Source organism: Equus przewalskii, chromosome 1 (assembly GCF_037783145.1).
Source record: "Equus przewalskii isolate Varuska chromosome 1, EquPr2, whole genome shotgun sequence".
In the NCBI taxonomy this organism is placed as follows: Eukaryota; Metazoa; Chordata; class Mammalia; order Perissodactyla; family Equidae; genus Equus; species Equus przewalskii.
The window spans coordinates 93,605,537-93,624,565 of NC_091831.1; the positions used below are offsets into that span (position 1 = coordinate 93,605,537).

Sequence of the window (19,029 nt, forward strand, 5' to 3'; positions counted from 1 at the left end):
CAAAGGGACTGAACTAACCAACCCTCCCTCCAGCCACATCCACTGTATTTTGAAATGACCTGTTTACACATCCATCTCCCTGACACCCCTGTGGACCGAGCTCCTCTCCGGACTGGAATGTGCCCTCTTGTCCATCCCTGGTCATGCCTGGCATGTCACAGGAGCTCAGTGAAAAGATGTGGAGTGGATGTGAATGAATGGATAATATTAACACCACCAACAGGTTTCTTCTCTGTGTGCCGGGCACCACGCTAAGTATTTGATCCGCATGAGTTTATTTAATCCTAACAACTACTACAAGTAGGTGTTATTATCCTCATCTGCAGATGAAGAAACCGAGGCTCAGAGAAGGTAAGTGACTTGCCCGGGCAATGAGACGTCATAACAAATGATGTCGGCAAACAGGGAAACTGCTGCTAAACAGTAATGTCGCCTCTGGTTCTTTCTATTGCCTTTCGATGATTTCCCCTTGCTCCAACTTTGCATTTCTAGTTTTATTAGGAATTTTTAGGGTTAACTTAAGCAAGCTGAGAGAAAATGTCACGCAGTTAAATAAAATTTTAAAATCTTCCAAATTTGTTTCTGGACTCTGCCTGTAATTGTCCAGAGATTTATTTTACAAAGTTGAACACCGGAGTAGGATTCTCTGCTCTTTTATTGGGGGGGAGGGGTCTGGGGAGCTGTTCACTTTGGGTGACAGCTCAGGTGTAAAAGAACGGTGTGTCCCCCAACCCCCGCCCTGCCCCCAGTACAGGCTTGAGAAGGTGCGCCTGGACTTGGCCACCAAGGATGAGTGGGTCTGGCCATGAGGAGTGGAAAGAGTCCACTTGGTGGAAGGAAGGGATGGTGCAAAGGCTCAGAGTCCCGGGCTACTCAGGGGAATGGCTAAATTTCAGGTTCTTGGGGAGAGGAAATAGAAGAGAAGGGTGGTGAGGGAGGTGAAGGCCATAAATGTTACAGACTGTCAGACTGTAGTGTATCAGGCAGTGGAGAGCTCCTGCAGGTCTCTGAGCTGTGGAGGAACGGCTCAGGGCTGTGCTTCAGGGTGGCGTGCTGGAAGCAGTGGAAGCAGCCAAGAGGGCGGATTGGAGGAGGGAGCACAGACTGCCGCAGGGGAATCAGTTTAGAGATGACCACAAATAGCTCTGCTATCAACACCTCTCCCACAACCCTCTCCTCCTCCTATTTTCTAATAATGGCATCACCATTCTTTCAGCTCCAGGGATGGGAGTCTGAGTCACTCTGACTCCTCCCCCGCCCGAAGTCCAGCCAGCTGCCATTCCTGCTGCGTCCACCTCTACATCATCTCTGGAGTCCTGCCCTTCTGGAGGGTGCTGCCAGGACCCCGTGTCAGGCCTGCCCCGGGTTCAGGGACCCTGGTCTCCCTTCCCCAGGTCTGAGCCCCTACTCCCCAACATCCCCTCACTGCTGTTGCCACATGTTGCCCACTGCCTGCAAAGGTACGGCAAAACTAATGCCCTGGAGCGTCCACCTGGATGGAGCGCCAGTCCCTCACCTCTGCCAGCCTGCCTGTCCAGCCTCCTCCCAGATCTTAAATACCCTTGAGAGCCAACTTGATGGGTGTTTGTGCCCTGAGCTCACAGGGGTGCCCCCATCAGAGATGACTTTTTCATTGCGAGGCCTCTGGCATCTTGGGACTCCTTCCTCTTGTGCCTGGTCTGTGATGATCGCATAGATGCGTGTTTGGCTCCCGGAGTAGAGACTGAGTGATGTGCGTTTTTCTGCCTCCACGGGGAACTTCTATGTCACCTAGACTCAATAGCTAATCGGGGTTTGATTAAAAATAGGGAAGGGTTGACCCCAAACTTGAGGATCTAAGCATCTCTCCTTTAAACCCCATCTTTCTCTGCAGTGGCTTTTAGGGCCATTAGTTACCACCACCAGGAATTCCAAATAAGTGCAATAAATAGGGGCTCTGGTGTCCTCTTCTTTCTTCTTAAAATAGCAATGAACTGGGAGCCAGGTGTCTGAATATCAACTAGAGTTCTGCTACTTTCCAGCTGTGTGACTTTAAGCGAGTATCCTAACCTCTCTGAGTCGATGGAGCTGACAGTGACTGCCTCACCAAATGGGCACTGTATGGTGAAGGCGGGCATGGAGCTGAGCCCTGGGAAAAGTGAGAGGCAGCTTAATCTGAAGACTTTGCCTCAACTGCCTGGGCTGCTGCTCTGCTTGCAAAGGACACATGTGCCTCCACCTTGATCCCGCTGCAGGCAGAGGCCAGATTCTGGAACATTCGGAGCCTGCAGGACTGCCTCTCAGGCCTGACGCCCTGGTCCACCACGTAGAGGAACAGATGAGCCCCTGGCGTGGGCTGTGATTTCTTTATAACCAGCTCAGAAGTGAGAGTGTAAGTACTTGACATACAGAGCTGAATCTGACTGTTTGGGTTGGAAGGACCCTCAGGGCGTCCAGTCTCCCAGTTTCAGGGATGGGCTGAGGCCCAGGTGCCTGGTAATACCAGGATGGCATGAAAACCAAATACCAGAGGCTCCATGGGCTGTGCTTGTGTTTCGAGCAAGAGAACTGGGAAAAGAGTGAAAGGCATAATGGGTCATTCCGGGGCATGCTGGCCTGAGAACAGGCTCTCAACTGAGGCCTCGGACTTTGTGGGGGCCCAAAGCAGCCTCCCCTTGGGCCAGTCTGCTGGCTCTCGGGGCCAAAGCAGTAGCCCTGCCTTGCCGGGCTCTGAAGCCGGTAATTCAAGGTCGCTCTCCTGGCTCAGCTCCATCTGGCCGTGTTGACCGGGAGGCAGGGAGGGGGAGAGCTGGGAACACAGGGCAGAGAGGTTGTTAGTATTTGGAACGAGTTGGTGTGACTGGCAAAGTAGGGGGCTGGGGTCAGATTTGTCTAAAATAAAACCCAGCTGGTGTCTCACTTCAAGAAAAAGGGGGAAGCAAGAGAGAGAGACTTTGCTTGTTTCTTGCAGAACCAGTCAATATTCTTTTGCACGAGAGCGGGCAGAAATGGGACTGTCTGCCTGGAACATGCTGCGTTTATTCAGCCCTGGCTGCATGAGCTCCCATCTGGAACGTGATAAGCTTTGGTGCAACGGCCGGGGAGCACAGGGTGTGCCCCAGGCCTTCCACATACGTTATTTCACCCAGGTCTCCTGGCAGCCCCAGGATTGTTATCATTCTCATTTCAGACGAGAGAAAACAGACCCTGGCGATGCTGAGTGACTCCGAGGAGGGACCTTCTGGTGAGAAGCACAGGAGGGGTTTCAGCTTTAGACTCTGGTCAGTCTCACAACCCGTGGAGGGGCTAGGAGGATCTGAGAGCCAGCTGGAGGAGAATTGGGGTGCCGTGGTCTTAGCTCAAGAACGCGGAGCCCGCACTCGGGTAATGCGCCCTGGAGTTTCAGCCCAGCAAACACGAAGGACCCAGGAGTTTGCTCAGATTTGCCTTTTTCGGTTGAAGCTGATGTGTCAGCAATGAGACCCTGGTTCCAATGGGGCTTCCTGGAGGGAGGGGTTCAGCCTCGCTAACGGCTCCCCTCATCCTCCAGCTCCCATCCCCGCTCGCGCGTCAGGGTGGGTCACACTCACGCCCCTCGCCCCTGCCGGCTGGGCTTCCCGCCGCTAGGTGGAAGCGCGGGCTGCGCGCGGGGGCGGGATCCCGGCTGGTGCAGGGCCGGGGGAGGAGTCCGGCCGGGCCAGGGCTCCGCCCACCCGCCGGCGAGGCCCAATCGTGTGGTGGCCCCTGGCCGCCCCGCCCCGTCCTGCCCGCGCTCCGGCCCGGCCGGGTCCCAGCCGCCCGCCGCCGGGCAGCTGGCGCTAGCATCTCGCCTGACCTGTGCGTCCGCCCGCCTGCTCGGGATGGCCGGCTACCTGCGGGTCGTACGCTCGCTCTGCAGAGCCTCCGGCTCCGGGCCAGCCTGGGCGCCGGCAGCCCTGACAGGCCCCAGCTTGCAGGAGCAGCCGCGGCGCCACTGTGAGTGCCACGAGGAGGGTCCGGGCGGGGCGCGCGCCCGGCACCGCGACGTGGCGGCCTCCCAGATGGGCACCGGGGAGCGCGACCCGGGCGGCTCGCGGGCCGGGGACGGCGGGGTTGGGCACACAAAGAGCCGGGGTAGGGGAACGATCTCCCCTGCCCAAGCTTCCAGGCCGCGCCAGGCGCAGGGCCGGGGACTGGAAGGGTTGTGGCAACCGGTGGTCCGGGCGATACTGGCCCTGCGGCCCTGCGCGGGCGGGCGGGGGCTCCAGGCTGCTCTGCGCCCCCGGATATTCCCGTAGCGGGTGCTGAGGTGTCCCGGGCCCGGAGGGTCCCCTGCCCGCCGTGCGCCCTTGGAGGAGACGAGCGGCCGAGTGGGGCTGGGGCGCCCGGCCCGCTGCCTCCCCGGGAGGGAGAGCCGCGGCGCCGAGTCTGCTCAGACAAAGGCGACCAGGGAGGAGGCATCCACTTCCCCTTCCTTTGCAGCCGGCCGCGCTCTGTTCCCTCCTGGCTGCCAGGCCCTCGTCAGCTATTTTTGGAGCCTCTTAGGAGACAGCTGGAGGAGCGTCCTTTTTATTTTCCCTTTTGTTTGGACGCCCCCCTTCTCCTTGTCCCCGCACTGGAGGCTCCATCGTGGGGCCTCTCCTTGGGTTGACCTGCCCGTTTCTCGCTCGCCGGCTTCTGCGCTGCTCTTGGCCCCGCTCCGGTCACCCGGCTGGGAGACTTGGCAGCCGCGCGCCGAAATGTCACTTTCCCGGATCGTCTGTCACAGCCCCGTGGTACCCTTAGCTCCCTGCTTAGGGGAGAAGACATAAGCAGGACTTCGGCTGAGCCTCCGTCACCAACACGGGCTGCCCGGTCTGGCCTGTGGGCATCGGTCTGCACCCTGGCTCTCCATCGCCAGCTGCAAAAGGCAGGGAACAGGCTAGGTCCCTTGGTCCTGTCTGATGCCTGTTGCCACGGAAACCCCTATCCCGACCTGGCCGGGAGCCCCTTGGTGTCAGCCAGGAGAGGGCGGAAGAGGGGGTGGGGCCCCGGCGGCCTGGCTTCACTGTAGTGTAGGTAATCTTTAACCCAGTGTTCGAGCAGCTGACCGGAGCTGGGAGGTGGGGGAGGGGAGGGGACGGGAGGGGAAGAACTTGGGCCCCAGCGCCCCCACGTCCCCTGCCAAGGAGAAAGGGGCATTTCTGCGTTTGTCCTTCTGGGCTTTGTCTCTGTGAGGGGTCAGCCCTGCAACTCCAAGGTTCCAAGTGCCCTCAGGCCCCAAAGTTTGCCATATGGCACCACCTTCAGCAAAGTATGGTGGAAGTTAGATACATTCTCCATTTTTCCCCTTTTTTTTCTGCATTGATGGTAAAAAAGGAAACAAAAATCACACAAACAAGAAAACAAAGCCCCTTTTGGGGCCTGAATTTTGGTAACACATAAAAAGAGCAGTCAGTTGCAGGTCCTTCCAGAAGTCCCCGAGTGGGTTGCTTCTTAAGGGGCTGAATGCCTGATATTTTAGTTGGACTTGAGGCTATAAATTGTGACCTCTGCTAGCTTGTTACCTGGCAACACTGCTGGAGACAGAATACTTGGCATTCCCCGTGATGACAAGGAAAGAATATTTTTTGGCTAAACGGTCTGGTGTTTTTGCTGCCGGGCAATTCCCACACACGTCTCTAGTTTTGCAAGTCCTAGGCCGCCAGCGACTGCTGGTGGTGGTTCTGATAAGTTAGAGTTTGGGGAAATGAGGGTGCGCTCTGTGTAACTGCTCAATGGAAGAATTACTTATTCAGCCTTTCTCTGCTCCACTCCTAGCCCAGGAGCTTCTTATTTTTCTCACCCTGCCCCTTAACTTTTCAGATCTTGGTGACTCGCCTGCACTGGTAGATCCCAGGGCAAATTATTTCATGATGGTTCAAAGTTTTGCAGACCCACCAGGAGAGTTCTTATGTGTTCTTCGCTGAGCCTTGTTTCATCCACATCAGAGAAGACCACTGCCGTCTCACCAGAGCGGTTTTGGGTGGTCATGTTTAGGCCCAGTAGGTTTTGAGGAAGAGCCTTTCTAGAAAGCCTGGGGCCTGCTCCCAAATCCTCTCTGTAAGGTTGAGGTGTCTCGTGCTGATTGCATTCAGGGTATGAGGTGCTGGAAACGGCTGTCTAAATACGGGAAGCCAGGCTCTGCGGCCTGCACTGGGGTTACCACTTCTGTTAACCCATGTTTGAAATGCCAGCAGATTGCAAATATGAATACGCTCTAAACTGTGAGCCGTTCCAGGGCTGGGAGCCCATTGTCAGGCAGAGATGCCACCGTGTCCGTTTGTGATGGTCTGGTACCGTCTGATGGTGGGAACTCCCTGGCCTCTGTGCGGCACTGCATGCCAGGAGGGCGGGAGGGGACGGAGCACATGTCATCCTCACAGAAGCTGAGGGCAGGGCAGCCCTTACCACCGGCCTAATTGACTGCGAGCTGACATTCATTCATGCCTTCAACAAATATTGTGCTTCGACTGTGTGTCAGGCCCTGTGCAAGGGGATGGAGCTGGGAATGAGAGGAAAGATTTCGGCCCTTATGGAGCTTAAATTCTAGTGCCGGGACAGACAGTCAACACGGTGGGGGTTGACTAGCATCATATATGGTAACAAGAACTAAAGAGAACAGATGAGCAAGGACTGTGTGCAGGAAACTTTGGCTGGGGCAGCCGGGAAAGACCTCACTGAAAGAAGCCGTGAGGGCGCAGAGGGAGCAGCCCACTTAGTTATCAGGGGAAGAACCCTGGTGGAGGCGTGCGCCTTTGCCTGTGGGAGGAGCAGTGAGGGAGGAGTGCCCGGTGCCCATGGCGGCTCGGAGTGCACAAGGATGAGTGATGGCAGATGAGGTCGGGCCATGGGGCCATGTGGGGCTCGCACACCATTTTTGAGGACTTCGGCTTTTACTCGGAGTGAAAGGGGAGGCTTTGCAGGGTTTTAAGAGGTGTGTCATGCCTAATTTACAGTTTAACAGGAGCACCTGGCTTCCGGGATCTGGTAGGCGGCCATAGTCATCATCTGACGAGAGGATGGTGGTGGCTTGGACCTGGGTGGTGGCACTGCAGGGAGTGAGAAGTGGTTGGATTCTGGATGTCTTTTGAAGGAAGAGCCAACTGGACTTTTTGATGGTTCGGATGTGGGTGTGAGAGAAAGGGAGCATTGAAGGATGACACCGAGGAAAATGGTAGAGTCTCTTCTGGAATTGCTGCGCTGCCTTATTGAGCTCCGGGCCTTGGGGGCCTCCCCCTGCTTTCTGCTGGGCCGAGCTGGCTGAGCGGTCTCTGCTGAGAGCAGCGTGGGTAGGAATGTGGTGAAAGCAGTGACTCTTGGGGCGGCCGTCTTGGGAGGGGCCCTGGGTGCGGAGCAGCAAGCAGATCTGAATAGGGACAGGTTTTGAAATCCTTACATGGGTTGGGTGCTAGGAGGCCCAAACGGGGAGGAGGGTTGGCCTAATGGGCCTCTTGGGACTGGTGTAATTCCATCCCACACTCTAGCCACGAGGACCGTGTTTGTGCAAGGCGTCGTCGGAAGGTTTCCTGGTGACTGTCCCCTGCAGGCTTTCAGATAGCCCCAGCTGCTGTTTCTGGGATTTCAGGTCGCTTGTCACCACGTGTCTCCCAGAGGCTGTCTCTGCCGTACTGGCTGAGCAAAGTCTGGAGGGCGGTTGGCGGCCTGGACTGAAGGGAGGGGCTGTGCTCCGCTCGGCTGGGACGAGCATCTGCTCGGTGAGGCGGAAGCAACTCAGCCTTCAAGAGAGGCTGGATTTTTTATGTCAAATCTCCTGGGTTTTTTGGACTGGTTTAAATTTTTTAAAAAAATTTTAATTTTAATTTCTTATTTTTTTTATTGTGGTAAAAAGCACATAACAAAAATTTCCATCTTAACCGTTTTTAAGCATACAGCTCAGTAATGTTAAGCACACTCACACAGTTGTACAACCAGCCTCCGGAGCTTTTCATGTTGCAAAACTGAAACTGTATGTCTGGGAGACAACTCCCCATCCGCCCCTCCCCCCAGCCCCTGGCAACCACTGTTCTACTTTCTGTTTCTATGATTTTGTCTGCTAGGTACCTCAGATAAGTGGAATCTTACAGTATTTGTCTTTTTGTGTCTGACTTGTCTCATTTAGCATAATGTCCTCAAGGTTCATCCATGCTGTAGCATACTGCAGAATTCCCTTCCTTTTTAAGGCTGAATAATATTCCATTGTATGTACAGTCAGCCTCCATATCTGATGGTTCCGCGTCCACAGAACATGTACACGGAACTGAACACATACAGACTTTCTTTCTTGATGTTATTCCCTAAACAATACAACAGCTATTTGCATAGCATTTACATTGTGTTAGGTATTACAGGTCATTTAGAGATGATTTAAAGTATCCGGGAGGATGTGCGTGGTTATATGCAAATACTGCACCATTTATATAAGAGACTTGAGCACCTGTGGATTTTAGTCTCCATGAGGGATCTCGGAACCAATAGTACCCTGCAGATACCAGGGATCACTGAATATACCACGTTAAAAAAAAAATTTCAAGTTAAAATTTGTTGACCTTCTGAGTAAGGTATAGAAATTGTGAAAGGCTTAGGCAATATAGTTATTAAATCCTTACATATTTATGACTGCTTCTAATTTGTTATATGAGTTACTTCCCCAAAGTGTTACTTACAGCTGGATTGCAAGCGTCTTTGGGAAATGTGGCAATGTTGTTTATACAAGTCTGTGGAGATCCAAGGGAAGTTGCCTTCATGGAATTTGAAACAAAAGAACAAGCAGCAAAAGCAATTGGGGTAGGTCCAGATCCATCATTAAAACATGCGAGTGCTTCCTTTTTTAGTGTCAAAGCAAGTGCATCCATGTGTAAGTGGTGGGGAGCCCAGTCTTGGAAAAACTTGGAATAACGAACATCATATAACCTTTTGGAGGAAAGTTTTTCTTAACCTTCCTGGATTAGCTTCTAGAATCCTGTTCTCCTCTGGAAGGTTCATACCACATTTTGTTTATCTGTTCATCCACCCATGGGCACCTGGGGTGCTTCTCCCTCTTGGCTGTTGTAACGCTGCTGTGAACGTGGTTGCACAAGTATCTCTTTGAGACCCTGCTTTTAATTATTTTGAGTCTATATCCAGAAGTGGTATTACTGGATCATATGGCAATTCTATTTTGAATTTTTTGAGGAACCATCATGGTGTTTTCCATTATGGCTGCACCATTTTACATTCTCACCAGCAGGGCACGAGGGTTCCAATTTCTCCACGTCCTTGTCAACGCTTGTTATTTTCTGTGTTTTTAATTGTAGCCATCCCAATGGGTATAAAGTGGTATTGTGTCGTTTTGGTTTACATTTCTCTAAAGACTAGTGATGTCGAGTCATGTGCTTGTTGGCCATTTATGTATCATTTTTGGAGAAATGTCTATTCAAGTCCTTTGCCCAATTATTAATCGGGTTATTTTTGTTGTCGTTGTTGAACCTTCCTGATTTTTAAACCTAGGTCATCAATTAACATTAAAAAAAACAAACCCAAAGCAATACCTGCGCTGAACAAAATGAGTGTCTGCTGCTTGGGCTCCCACAGCCGCCCAGCTGTTGTGGTTTACGTGTTTCAGGAAGAGGTGCTTAGCGCCTGATAAATAATTGGGCTCTGAGGTCTCTGAGGGTTTGACAGCTGCATGCACAGCACCGAGGGCTGCCTGCTGTGATCTTGATGTCGAACTCCTCTGTGGAGGAGGTGTGGTGTCCACAGCCCCACTGGCTGCTGTGCCTGAAGCCCAAAACTTGTGTGGAGCCCTGGCTTAGGCAGAAACCTTTAGGACCGGCCCCTCAATGAATCTCGTTGGGGATCCTGATTATGGCAGGTTCAATATACTTTTAAAAATTTGGTTAGCTCTCATCAGATTAACTCAAAGGAGATGCTCCTAAAAACTCAGCTAGCTCGGCAACACCCCAGTAGACTGTAGGCCCTGAAGCCCTTTCCACTGAAGCTTCAGACCAGAAAAGGTGAAGGAATTTTGCAGCTTGGGTCCAAAGCCCATTGCATCTTGGGAAGGGTGGTAGAGCAGTGCCAGCAGCATCCACCTTGTTCCCTGGGGACTGAACTATTTACAGTCTCTTTGCTTTCTGCTTCTCCGCAGCTGACCCACAAGGGCACCCAGAGGCTGCGCTTGAGCCAGGGGTCTGTTCTAGCCTGTCTCCGACACAAGCCATGCTCCTTGCGTCTCATTTTTCTCCTGGAATGATCTCTAAGATTCTTTTTAGATTAAAAAAAAAAAAATCTGTTTGCATATCTTTGGAAAGCCAATTATTTTGCTGCCCTAATTCACCTTTTTCTTCGTGGGTCGGGATGTCATCATGAGTCGTGGCCGTGGTGTGTGTTGTAGGACAGTGACATGCATGGGGTCTACTGGGCTTTTGTCACTTTTGTTTTAGATGTCCCTCAGTGGCTGTGCGCTTTTAGTTCCTAGACCTGTTTTTCATAGGCTCCTGTCCCGTGCTGTCAGCCTGGCCAATGTCACTTCTTCGACTGTTGGTGTTTTCGAGTGAGCATCCTTGTCCCCCCTTCTGACTTGCTGGGTCTAATCTACGGGGAGGTGGAGGACCCATAACTACATCTGTAAGGATTGTGGGGAACATAAGGGTAAATGGGCCCCAAGTGAGGGCCGAGGAGGGCTCCTTTGGGGACAGGGCCCAGCTCTCAGGGGTCCTGTTTCTACCCGGGTTTCAGCAGCGAGCGAGACTTCTGCTGACTTGAGGCCGGACTGCAGGTTTGGCATGGATCTTGTTGCCCTGCTCTGCGGTCGCTGCCTCTCCCGAGCCTGTGGGCAGAGGACCATGCTGGCGCTCGGTGCCCCGTCTGTCACAGGCTCGGGGTCAGCACTGCCTGCACTGCCTCGATGAACTGAATGGGCCATTTCCTTGAGTTTCCTTTGGAATTCACTTCCCAGATGGTTGCTTTTTCTCCTGAGTCAGACTTTCCTTGAAGAACCTCCCCCAGCTCCTGTTTCCTTCTCCACCATCTCCCTGGCCCTGGGTCGGCCCCTCGTCCAGTCCTTGGCTGCTTCTCTGGCAGGACTGGCCGGCCTGAGCCAGCTTGGGTCAGGAGTTCTGAGTTGCATGCTCAGGTGTCCTAGGCCTGTCCTTCCCACTGTGCAAAGTATGAGTCCTCTGTTTTCAAACTGTGACCTTGGGAGGTAAGCAGGTAACCTCTCTGAGCCTCAGTTTCCCCACATTTAAAGTGGGGATAATGACACTCCGTTTGGGACTGGTTTTGAGGTTAATGGAATCATCTAGAGGGCGGGATGGACCACCAGGGACTTGGGAGGTGCTCAGGACAAGTTCCTTTCTCACTTCAAGTTTGTGGGGTTCTCAGGTTGCAAGCAAAGGACAGAGTTGATGACTTGCTAACTTTGAGAGGAAGTTACTGGAAGGACATGGGGTAGCTCATAGACTTGCAGGGAAACTAAAGAACCGAGACCTGGACAAGAGGGGATTCCGGGCTGCCCCTCGACACTGGAAGCAGGAGCCCGTGGGCAGCCTCTCCCCGGCTTCCCACTGGACCCGGCGGCCCCGGCTGGCTCTCATCCTCTGTGTTGGTCTCTTCTGCCTTCCAATTCAGGGGCAGGGGATCTGACTAGCCAGGCTGGCATCTTTCTAGCTAGTCCTGGCTGGCCCTACTCAGTGGGGGATCCAGGTCCCCCCAGTGGTGTGAGAGCTGCTCCTGCAGAAGGGGGAGTTAAGACTGGGTGGCTGGACCCTGGCTGACCCCTGCCCCCTCCTTGGAGAAGGGTGGGTCTGGCCGGGGAGGAGAGGGGCTCCCCCACCAACCTCCCCAGGAGCGTGATGTGCTGCGTATGCCTGATTCTAGATGCTGACAAGAGGATCAAGGTGGCAAAGCCGGTGGTGGAGATGGATGGCGATGAGATGACCCGTATCATCTGGCAGTTCATCAAAGAGAAGGTACTTCCCTCCCACAGTGGGCAGCTCTCTGGGCGGCTGGCCAGGCACAGCGTTCAGTCTCAGCATAGGTTTCCCCGGGACTCACCCGTCACCCCGGTGGGCAGCAGCAGTTCCTGTCTGTCTCCCCCTTCCACCCTTCTTTCGTGTCCAGCCCACTTGTGGTTCTGATGACGTGTGGCAGCTTGTCCTCAGCAGTCTGTCTCCTGCTGGTACCAAGGCCTGCATGCTTTGCCATAAATGTGTGCAGATGCAAGGTGGATCCTCTGTCATACCGTCTTGATCCGCTGCCTCCCAGCGTGCTTCCACGAGGGAGGGAACGGAGAACTGGGCTCGTGTGCAGGCAAAGACGCAGCCCGCAGCTGTGCACGTGGTTAACCTTTTCTTAGCAGTTCCAGGATGTCACCGGGAGTCGTGGCCGTGGTGTGTGTTGTAGGATAGTGATAGGTACGTTTGAGTCACCACGGCAGGTGGTTCCCAGGGGGGCTGCTCAGCTTCTCCAAAGTCGCTGTGGTGTGAGTCTGTTGAGGAGAGTGTGTCGTCCATGTGCAGACCCCCGCATTGTGTGTACGTCACGAGAAGAAGGTCAAGAACCACCACTTCTCTTTGGGGAAGAAGAGGGAGCCCACTGTATAGAAAAATCTGGGTGCACTTGGATTTGGGGTTCAGCTGAGTCCATGGGCCATCACGGGGGCAGATGGTCCACACTAAGAGACGAGCCCTCCAATGGCCACGGCCTGGTCTGCCAATCTCTCTCCAGAGCCCTGGCCTCCTGCTGGCTTTGGTCTGGCCCCTCTGAGGATGGCTGACCCCAGCCCTGTGCTGCACTGCCCCCTCCCTCCGTGGCCTTCCCTGCTTCCTGCCCTGATGGGCTGTCCGTGCCATGGCCCGCAGACTTCTCCTCATGCCCCTGAGTCACTGTCATCTGGGCTGATGCCTTGCCCTGGCCTCATGTCCCTAGCTCATCCTGCCCCACGTTGACGTCCAGCTCAAGTATTTCGACCTGGGGCTCCCAAATCGTGACCAGACCAACGACCAGGTCACCATCGACTCCGCGTTGGCCACCCAGAAGTACAGTGTGGCTGTCAAGTGTGCCACCATCACCCCTGATGAGGCCCGTGTGGAAGGTGCGAGGGCGTGGAGGGGGGTGGGTTGGGGCTGTGGGGCTGGGACGTGACCCCAGTCTCTCTGGGGAGGGCTGGTAGACAGTGGAGCCTTAGCGGTCCCTCTGCGAGGCTTGGGAGAGGCGGCTGTGGGGCTGGCCTCAGGTTCCACAGTTAGGGTGTGGCAGAGCTCAGACCAGAATCCATGTGCCCTGCTCCCAGGCCAGTGGTGTTGCTGCTGTGCCGTGTGGCTCTGGCCAGTGAGGAGGAGGTGGAGGAGGAAGCTAGTGCTGACGCTGTCTCAGTAAGGATAGCCTCTGGGCAGCTCGCTCCTCTGGCCTCCTGGGCTGTCCTGCAGGCAGGCTTTCAGAGAGACTGGGCTGCCTCTGTCCAGATGAGTGTTGTGTATCAGGCTGCATCCTTCAGAGCCCCAGAGGGCTGTGGGAAGGGTTGCTCGTGTCCTGCCACTGTCCTGGCATTGCAGGTCGGCCCCCTGGCCCTGTGGCCATGGAGGGGTCTCAGGGAGGTGCCCCCACCAGGCTTGGACTGGTTGCTGATCCTTGGTTCTGGGGGCTGCTCTCGAGGGTTCCATGAAATGGCACCAGTTTGTGGATAAAGGGGCCAGGTGTGGATCATTCAAGAAAGGGTGGTTTAGGGGCTGGCCCTGTGGCTGAGTAGTTAAAGTTCTGCGTGCCCCACTTCGGTGGCCCAGGTTCTCAGGTTCTGATCCCAGGTGTGGGCCTACTCCACTTATCAGCCTTTCTGTGGAGGCATCCCATGTACAAAGTAGAGGAGGATTGGCACAGGTGTTAGCTCAGGGCTAATCTTCCTCACCAAAAAAAAACAAAAAAAAGAGGGTGGTTTAGAGTTTGCAGAGTTCTCGTCCCTACTTCCTGCAATGAGGGAGCTAGAAGAAAGCATTTAGCACTCATCTCCAGACTCGCCTGCTTCCTCCTGTCTTTCGGGTTGCACTGACCTCAGCGTAGAGGAAGCATTTTAGTATAAGCTCTTGTCGCAGGGTTTCTTTTATTTCTCCTGAAGCCTGGAGTTTATATATCCCCATTTATGGGCAAAGAAGTAGAGGGCCACAATCTTAGTAACGTGGGCTGGACCACGGGTAGTGGCAGGACTGGGGCTAGAACCAGGGCGTCCGGCGTGAGGCCGTGTGCTGCCCACCCCATCCGAGCATGATGTGGGAATAAGGACAGGGCACTTACCATGTGAGCCCGTTCAGTCCTCGCAGCAAGCCAACAGGCTAGGTATTTTATCAGTAAGTTCATTTGATAGCCCAGGCGAAGCCACTTGCACAAGGTGCACAGTGAGGGGAGGCAGAGCTGAATCCTGAAGCCAGGAGATCCATTTCCTGAGCTCACACGTTCATCCTCTGGGCTCTGCTGCTTCCCCAGGATGACTTTTAGGACCCCCATCTGGCTGCAGCCTTGCTTGGGGTTCAAATTCTGGTTGGAAGGTGGGGGCTCCAGTGACGCCACTTCATCTCTGTCCTCATAGAGTTCAAGCTGAAGAAGATGTGGAAGAGTCCGAATGGAACCATCCGGAACATCCTCGGGGGGACTGTCTTCCGGGAGCCCATCATCTGCAAAAACATCCCTCGCCTTGTCCCTGGCTGGAGCAAGCCCATCACCATTGGCAGGCACGCCCATGGCGACCAGGTTGGCCGCGGCGGGTGTGGACTCTGCTGGCCTGGGACCCCTACCCGGAGCCCCTGGCCTGAGCCGCCCTCTTGTCTCTGCAGTACAAGGCCACAGACTTTGTCGTCGACCGGGCCGGCACGTTCAAGATAGTATTCACCCCGAAGGACGGCAGCAGTGCCAAGGAGTGGGAGGTGTACAACTTCCCTGATGGTGGCGTGGGCATGGGCATGTACAACACCGACAAGGTGGGTCCCCGGCACTTGGCTCCCGAGCTCCCTCCTCTCCCAGCCTGTCCTTGGGCCACGTTGGCTTTGTGATTCTGGCTGTTCCTGCGTCAGTGGCCTGAGGAAGGTCAGAGGCCCATGAGCAAGTGCATGTTGGATGTGTTCAGGGGGCCCCGTGTGGAGGGTGCTGTCAGACCACAGCTGAGCCAGATGCTCCTGCTCCCCAAGTTCCCGTGCTCATCACTGATGCCCCTTTGGGGGCCTGTTAGTTGTCAGGACTCTTGGCTTGAACAAGCTGGGCTTTTAAACACCTATGCCCTCCCTGTCCCCCGTCTCTTGGCTTTCCTTTCCTCTGTGGTTGGCCTCCTCCTCAGGCCGTGAAGAAGTGGCCACCAGTAGCTCTAGGCACCCTGCCAGCTCCGCTACCCCATCAGAAAAGAGCCTTTTTGCTCATGGTTCCAGCAAAAGTGCCAGGCCTAGGTTGCACGACCATCTCTGAGCCGATCACGGAGTCCCAGGAGAGGAAGGGTCCTGACTGGATAAACCAGGACACACTGTGGACTCTAGAGACTGGCGGGGGGGCTGGGGGAGTTAGCCGCCCCGCCCCCCCCCCCAGCCATGTGGTCTAAGAATTGGGGAGGGGGAGATGGCTTTCCAAAGCAAAGCTGGGGGCCGCTGCCTCTCGGAAGCTGGGAGGAGGATGCGGGACTGGCATCGACAGATGCTCCCTCCAGGGGGGCTGGGTTAAGCCAGACTGCGGAGAGGGTCGCACGGGAGGAAGGGAGGCCATTCCCGGCGCCTGGGCCTCGCCCCGGGGGACCATGCCAGGGACCTCTCTCTGTCCCCACAGTCCATCTCGGGTTTCGCGCACAGCTGCTTCCAGTATGCCATCCAGAAGAAGTGGCCCCTCTACATGAGCACCAAGAACACCATTCTGAAAGCCTATGACGGGCGCTTCAAGGACATCTTCCAGGAGATCTTTGACAAGTAACAGCCTCTCCCTTTGCTGCTCCCCAGGGCCTCCACAGCCCTTCCTCCCTGTGCCTCCAGCCCCATCCTACTGGGGCGCTCGCTATCCCAGGGCGTTCGGCACAGCTCTGAGGCTCAGGGAGGGATCCCCAACCTGTCAGCCTCCTGCCCTCTCCCCACAACAGGCCCTTCTGCTCGTAGGCACTATAAGACCGACTTCGACAAGAATAAGATCTGGTACGAGCACCGGCTCATTGATGACATGGTGGCTCAGGTCCTCAAGTCTTCCGGCGGCTTTGTGTGGGCCTGCAAGAACTACGACGGAGACGTGCAGTCGGATATCCTGGCCCAGGGTATGCTGGGAACACCTGCTCCCTGTGGGGATGGACTGTTGGTCTTCTCTTGGCTGGGGGGCTTTTCAGACCCTTTTGGTAGAAAACTTCTCCAGTGTAGCAGCGGAACTGCGGCTTGCCTGCCCTTTGCAGGCTCCCCTGTGGACAGCAGGGGGCAGGAGCTCCCTGGCCTCTGAGTGAGGAAGGGCCACACAAATTACGTTTGGACTGGTGTATTACTAAGGCTGCTGACACAGAGAAAGGACGCAGGAATTCCAGTTCTAAAGGGCTGGGTGTGTCCGCTCTCGGGTTGTTCCTGTCTATGAAGGGGCCCCGTGACTGTGTTGGCTCCAGGTTTGGACTAGGTTTGGCTCGAGCAGAACTGGATGTTCTTTAAATTACAGAGAATTTGGTTTGCACAGTAAGCCTTTTTGGATGTAGGAGAATAGTGGGGAAGATGGCAGACCCCCAAGCCCTAGGGTGTTCTGAAGGACGAATTGGATTGCAGCAGAAAGCGTGGGTGAGGCCGTTAGAGAAGAACTGTGAGAAATCATCCAATCGTGTTGGGAACAGGAGCAGGAGCAGGAAAGGTGGTGGGAGTCAGCTATGTGTAAAACATAGGGATGGAGAAGCACGGTCACGTGGGATGGGGTGAGGTCCAGCCCCTGGGAGGAGAAAGGAGGCCCATGCCAGGCTGCCATGAAAGGCAGTGGGTCTCAATGCTTTATAAAACCTCTGGCTTTATTTTGAAAAGTTCAGTGGTGATCCTCTCTCTAGAACCCTTCCCATCTCAGATGGAAGGGTGGAAAGCCATAGCAGGCAAGAGCAAGGCATGAAAGTTACCCTTATGTACATAAGTAGTCGGTGAGTGGGAAGGTGCAGGTAACGATGGAGAAGGCGTCCCCCTTCCCCTGCCCCCACAGCAGAATTTCTTAGACAAGTAATTTTCCTCCTTATTTTGGTGCCATGGAGTACTTTCGAAGCCCGGGAGACCTGGACAACAGAAAAGGTCAACACCTGGATTTGCAAAAATTTGGAAATAAGTCACAAAGCTTTAAAGTAGCCTAAAACAGCAGCACATAAAGTGATGGGGGTGGCCTAGCCGGGAGCAGGCTTTATCCTTTCTGCTTGAAAATGAGCCTTTTGGTCACGAGCCAGGCTGGGTGGGCAGAGCTCTGTGGGGGTCTCGGGCCCTGGGGGCCACAGGCTCTGGGACGCCTGGCGGTGGGGACACAGATGTATGCCAACGGGCTGATGATAGCCACCTTTGAGTGGCTGTCAACTGGAGACCACGACAAGGGTGGACAGTCCTGTCCTCCCATACAGTTGGGGGTGGGTGGAGACAGCCGCTGAGAGGCAGCTATGATAGCAAGAGGGCTGCTGGGCTCCACCCTGGGGGTCCTAGGAAAGGCACTGGCACTGAGCGGAGGGTCCTCCCCCTCTTCAGGCTTCGGCTCCCTTGGCCTGATGACGTCCGTGCTGGTCTGCCCAGATGGGAAGACCATCGAGGCTGAGGCTGCTCATGGGACAGTCACCCGCCACTATCGGGAGCACCAAAAGGTGAGTGTGGGGCCCGTGGCCACATGCCTGTCTACCCGAGGGGCCCAGAAGCCACTGGCAGGACGGGCCTGGCCCTGTCAGTTTAGGGATGGGCAGCTCCGTCCAGGTGGCCCCCTCGTTGCCTGGTTCAGCTCTTGATCCCCTTGTGACCCCACCCCCAGGGCCGGCCTACCAGCACCAACCCCATCGCCAGCATCTTTGCCTGGACGCGTGGCCTGGAGCACCGGGGGAAGCTGGACGGGAACCAGGACCTCATCAGGTGAGTGCAGAGAGTGGGGCCTGAGCTGGCCCATGGCAGGTTCTGGACCCTGGCTCTGCACAGCTGGGGTTTCACTCTGCCCCGTCTGTCCCCTGCAGGTTTGCCCAGACGCTGGAGAAGGTGTGCGTGGAGACAGTGGAGAGCGGAGCCATGACCAAGGACCTGGCAGGCTGCATTCACGGCCTCAGCAAGTGTGTGGCCTCGGGAAGAGGGCAGGGCTGGCCTTCCGGGACCTCAGGGCCGGGTGGGAAGAAGCCAGAGGACCCCTCTTGAGGCCCTCCCCTGAGTCAGCTTAGCTGCCAGGGGCTTGGGGCAGGACAGGTCCACAGTCCTGAGGGATGCCTCAGGCCAGGCCTTCCCAGACCAGGCCCAGGAGTTGGTCCTCATGCCTGAGGCCAGGGGCTCAGAGCCTTTCCACCCCTCCCGCACCCATCTCCCAGGAGGGCTTGTGCCCAGTTGCCTGGTCACCTAGAAAAGCAAACAGACCCTAGCAAGGTCCTGCTGAGTTTGCCGTGGCCCTCTGGCCGTGGGCTATAAGTAACCTCTGACCTATGGCCTGGGTGTGCCCCTCCCCATGGGGGACGAGAGGCTCTGCCCTGGGAGGGTCAGGCCGGGGGGCCCCTCACGTGCGTGTTCTCTCGGCAGTGTGAAGCTGAACGAGCACTTCCTGAACACCTCGGACTTCCTGGACGCCATCAAGAGCAGCCTGGACAGAGCCCTGGGCCAGCAGTAGCGGGCGGGGGCGCCGCGGGCCGCGTATGGACGCCAAGCTGGGCCGGGCGGGCGGGCCGCGGCTGCTCCCGGCCCCTCGCAGGAGGCCTTTGTGGGGGACGTTTTTTATAAGCGAGATGTTTTTAGAAGTCTCTGTCTGTGTTTGCCCTCACGGTGACGTGAGGCCGCAGCAGCCTGTTTACCTCAGCCGGTCAGTATGTTTCACATACTGTAATTTATATCGCCCCTGGAGCACATGGTGCCATATTTAGCTACTAAAGAGCTCTTCACAAAA

The 19,029-nt window shown here is 55.5% G+C and overlaps 1 protein-coding gene across 3 annotated transcripts; it reads left to right on the forward strand.

The window, feature by feature from the left end:
* Positions 1-159: 159 nt before the first annotated feature.
* IDH2 (isocitrate dehydrogenase (NADP(+)) 2) lies at positions 160-19,029 on the forward strand. Of its 3 annotated transcripts, XM_070617461.1 has the most exons (14): positions 160-351; positions 1,217-1,394; positions 2,235-2,371; positions 3,170-3,223; positions 11,836-11,927; positions 12,886-13,051; positions 14,537-14,697; positions 14,781-14,924; positions 15,754-15,890; positions 16,074-16,225; positions 17,652-17,764; positions 17,926-18,023; positions 18,122-18,214; positions 18,669-19,029. In XM_070617461.1, exons 4-14 carry the CDS (start codon positions 3,193-3,195, stop codon positions 18,754-18,756), a joined length of 1,275 nt encoding a protein of 424 aa, XP_070473562.1. In that variant the 5' UTR covers positions 160-351; positions 1,217-1,394; positions 2,235-2,371; positions 3,170-3,192; the 3' UTR covers positions 18,757-19,029. The 3 variants fall into 3 exon arrangements, with proteins under 3 accessions (XP_070473562.1, XP_008529968.1, XP_070473566.1); XM_008531746.2 differs by lacking the exons at positions 160-351; positions 1,217-1,394; positions 2,235-2,371 and having other exon boundaries at positions 2,895-3,223; XM_070617465.1 differs by lacking the exons at positions 160-351; positions 1,217-1,394; positions 2,235-2,371; positions 3,170-3,223 and adding an exon at positions 3,669-3,954.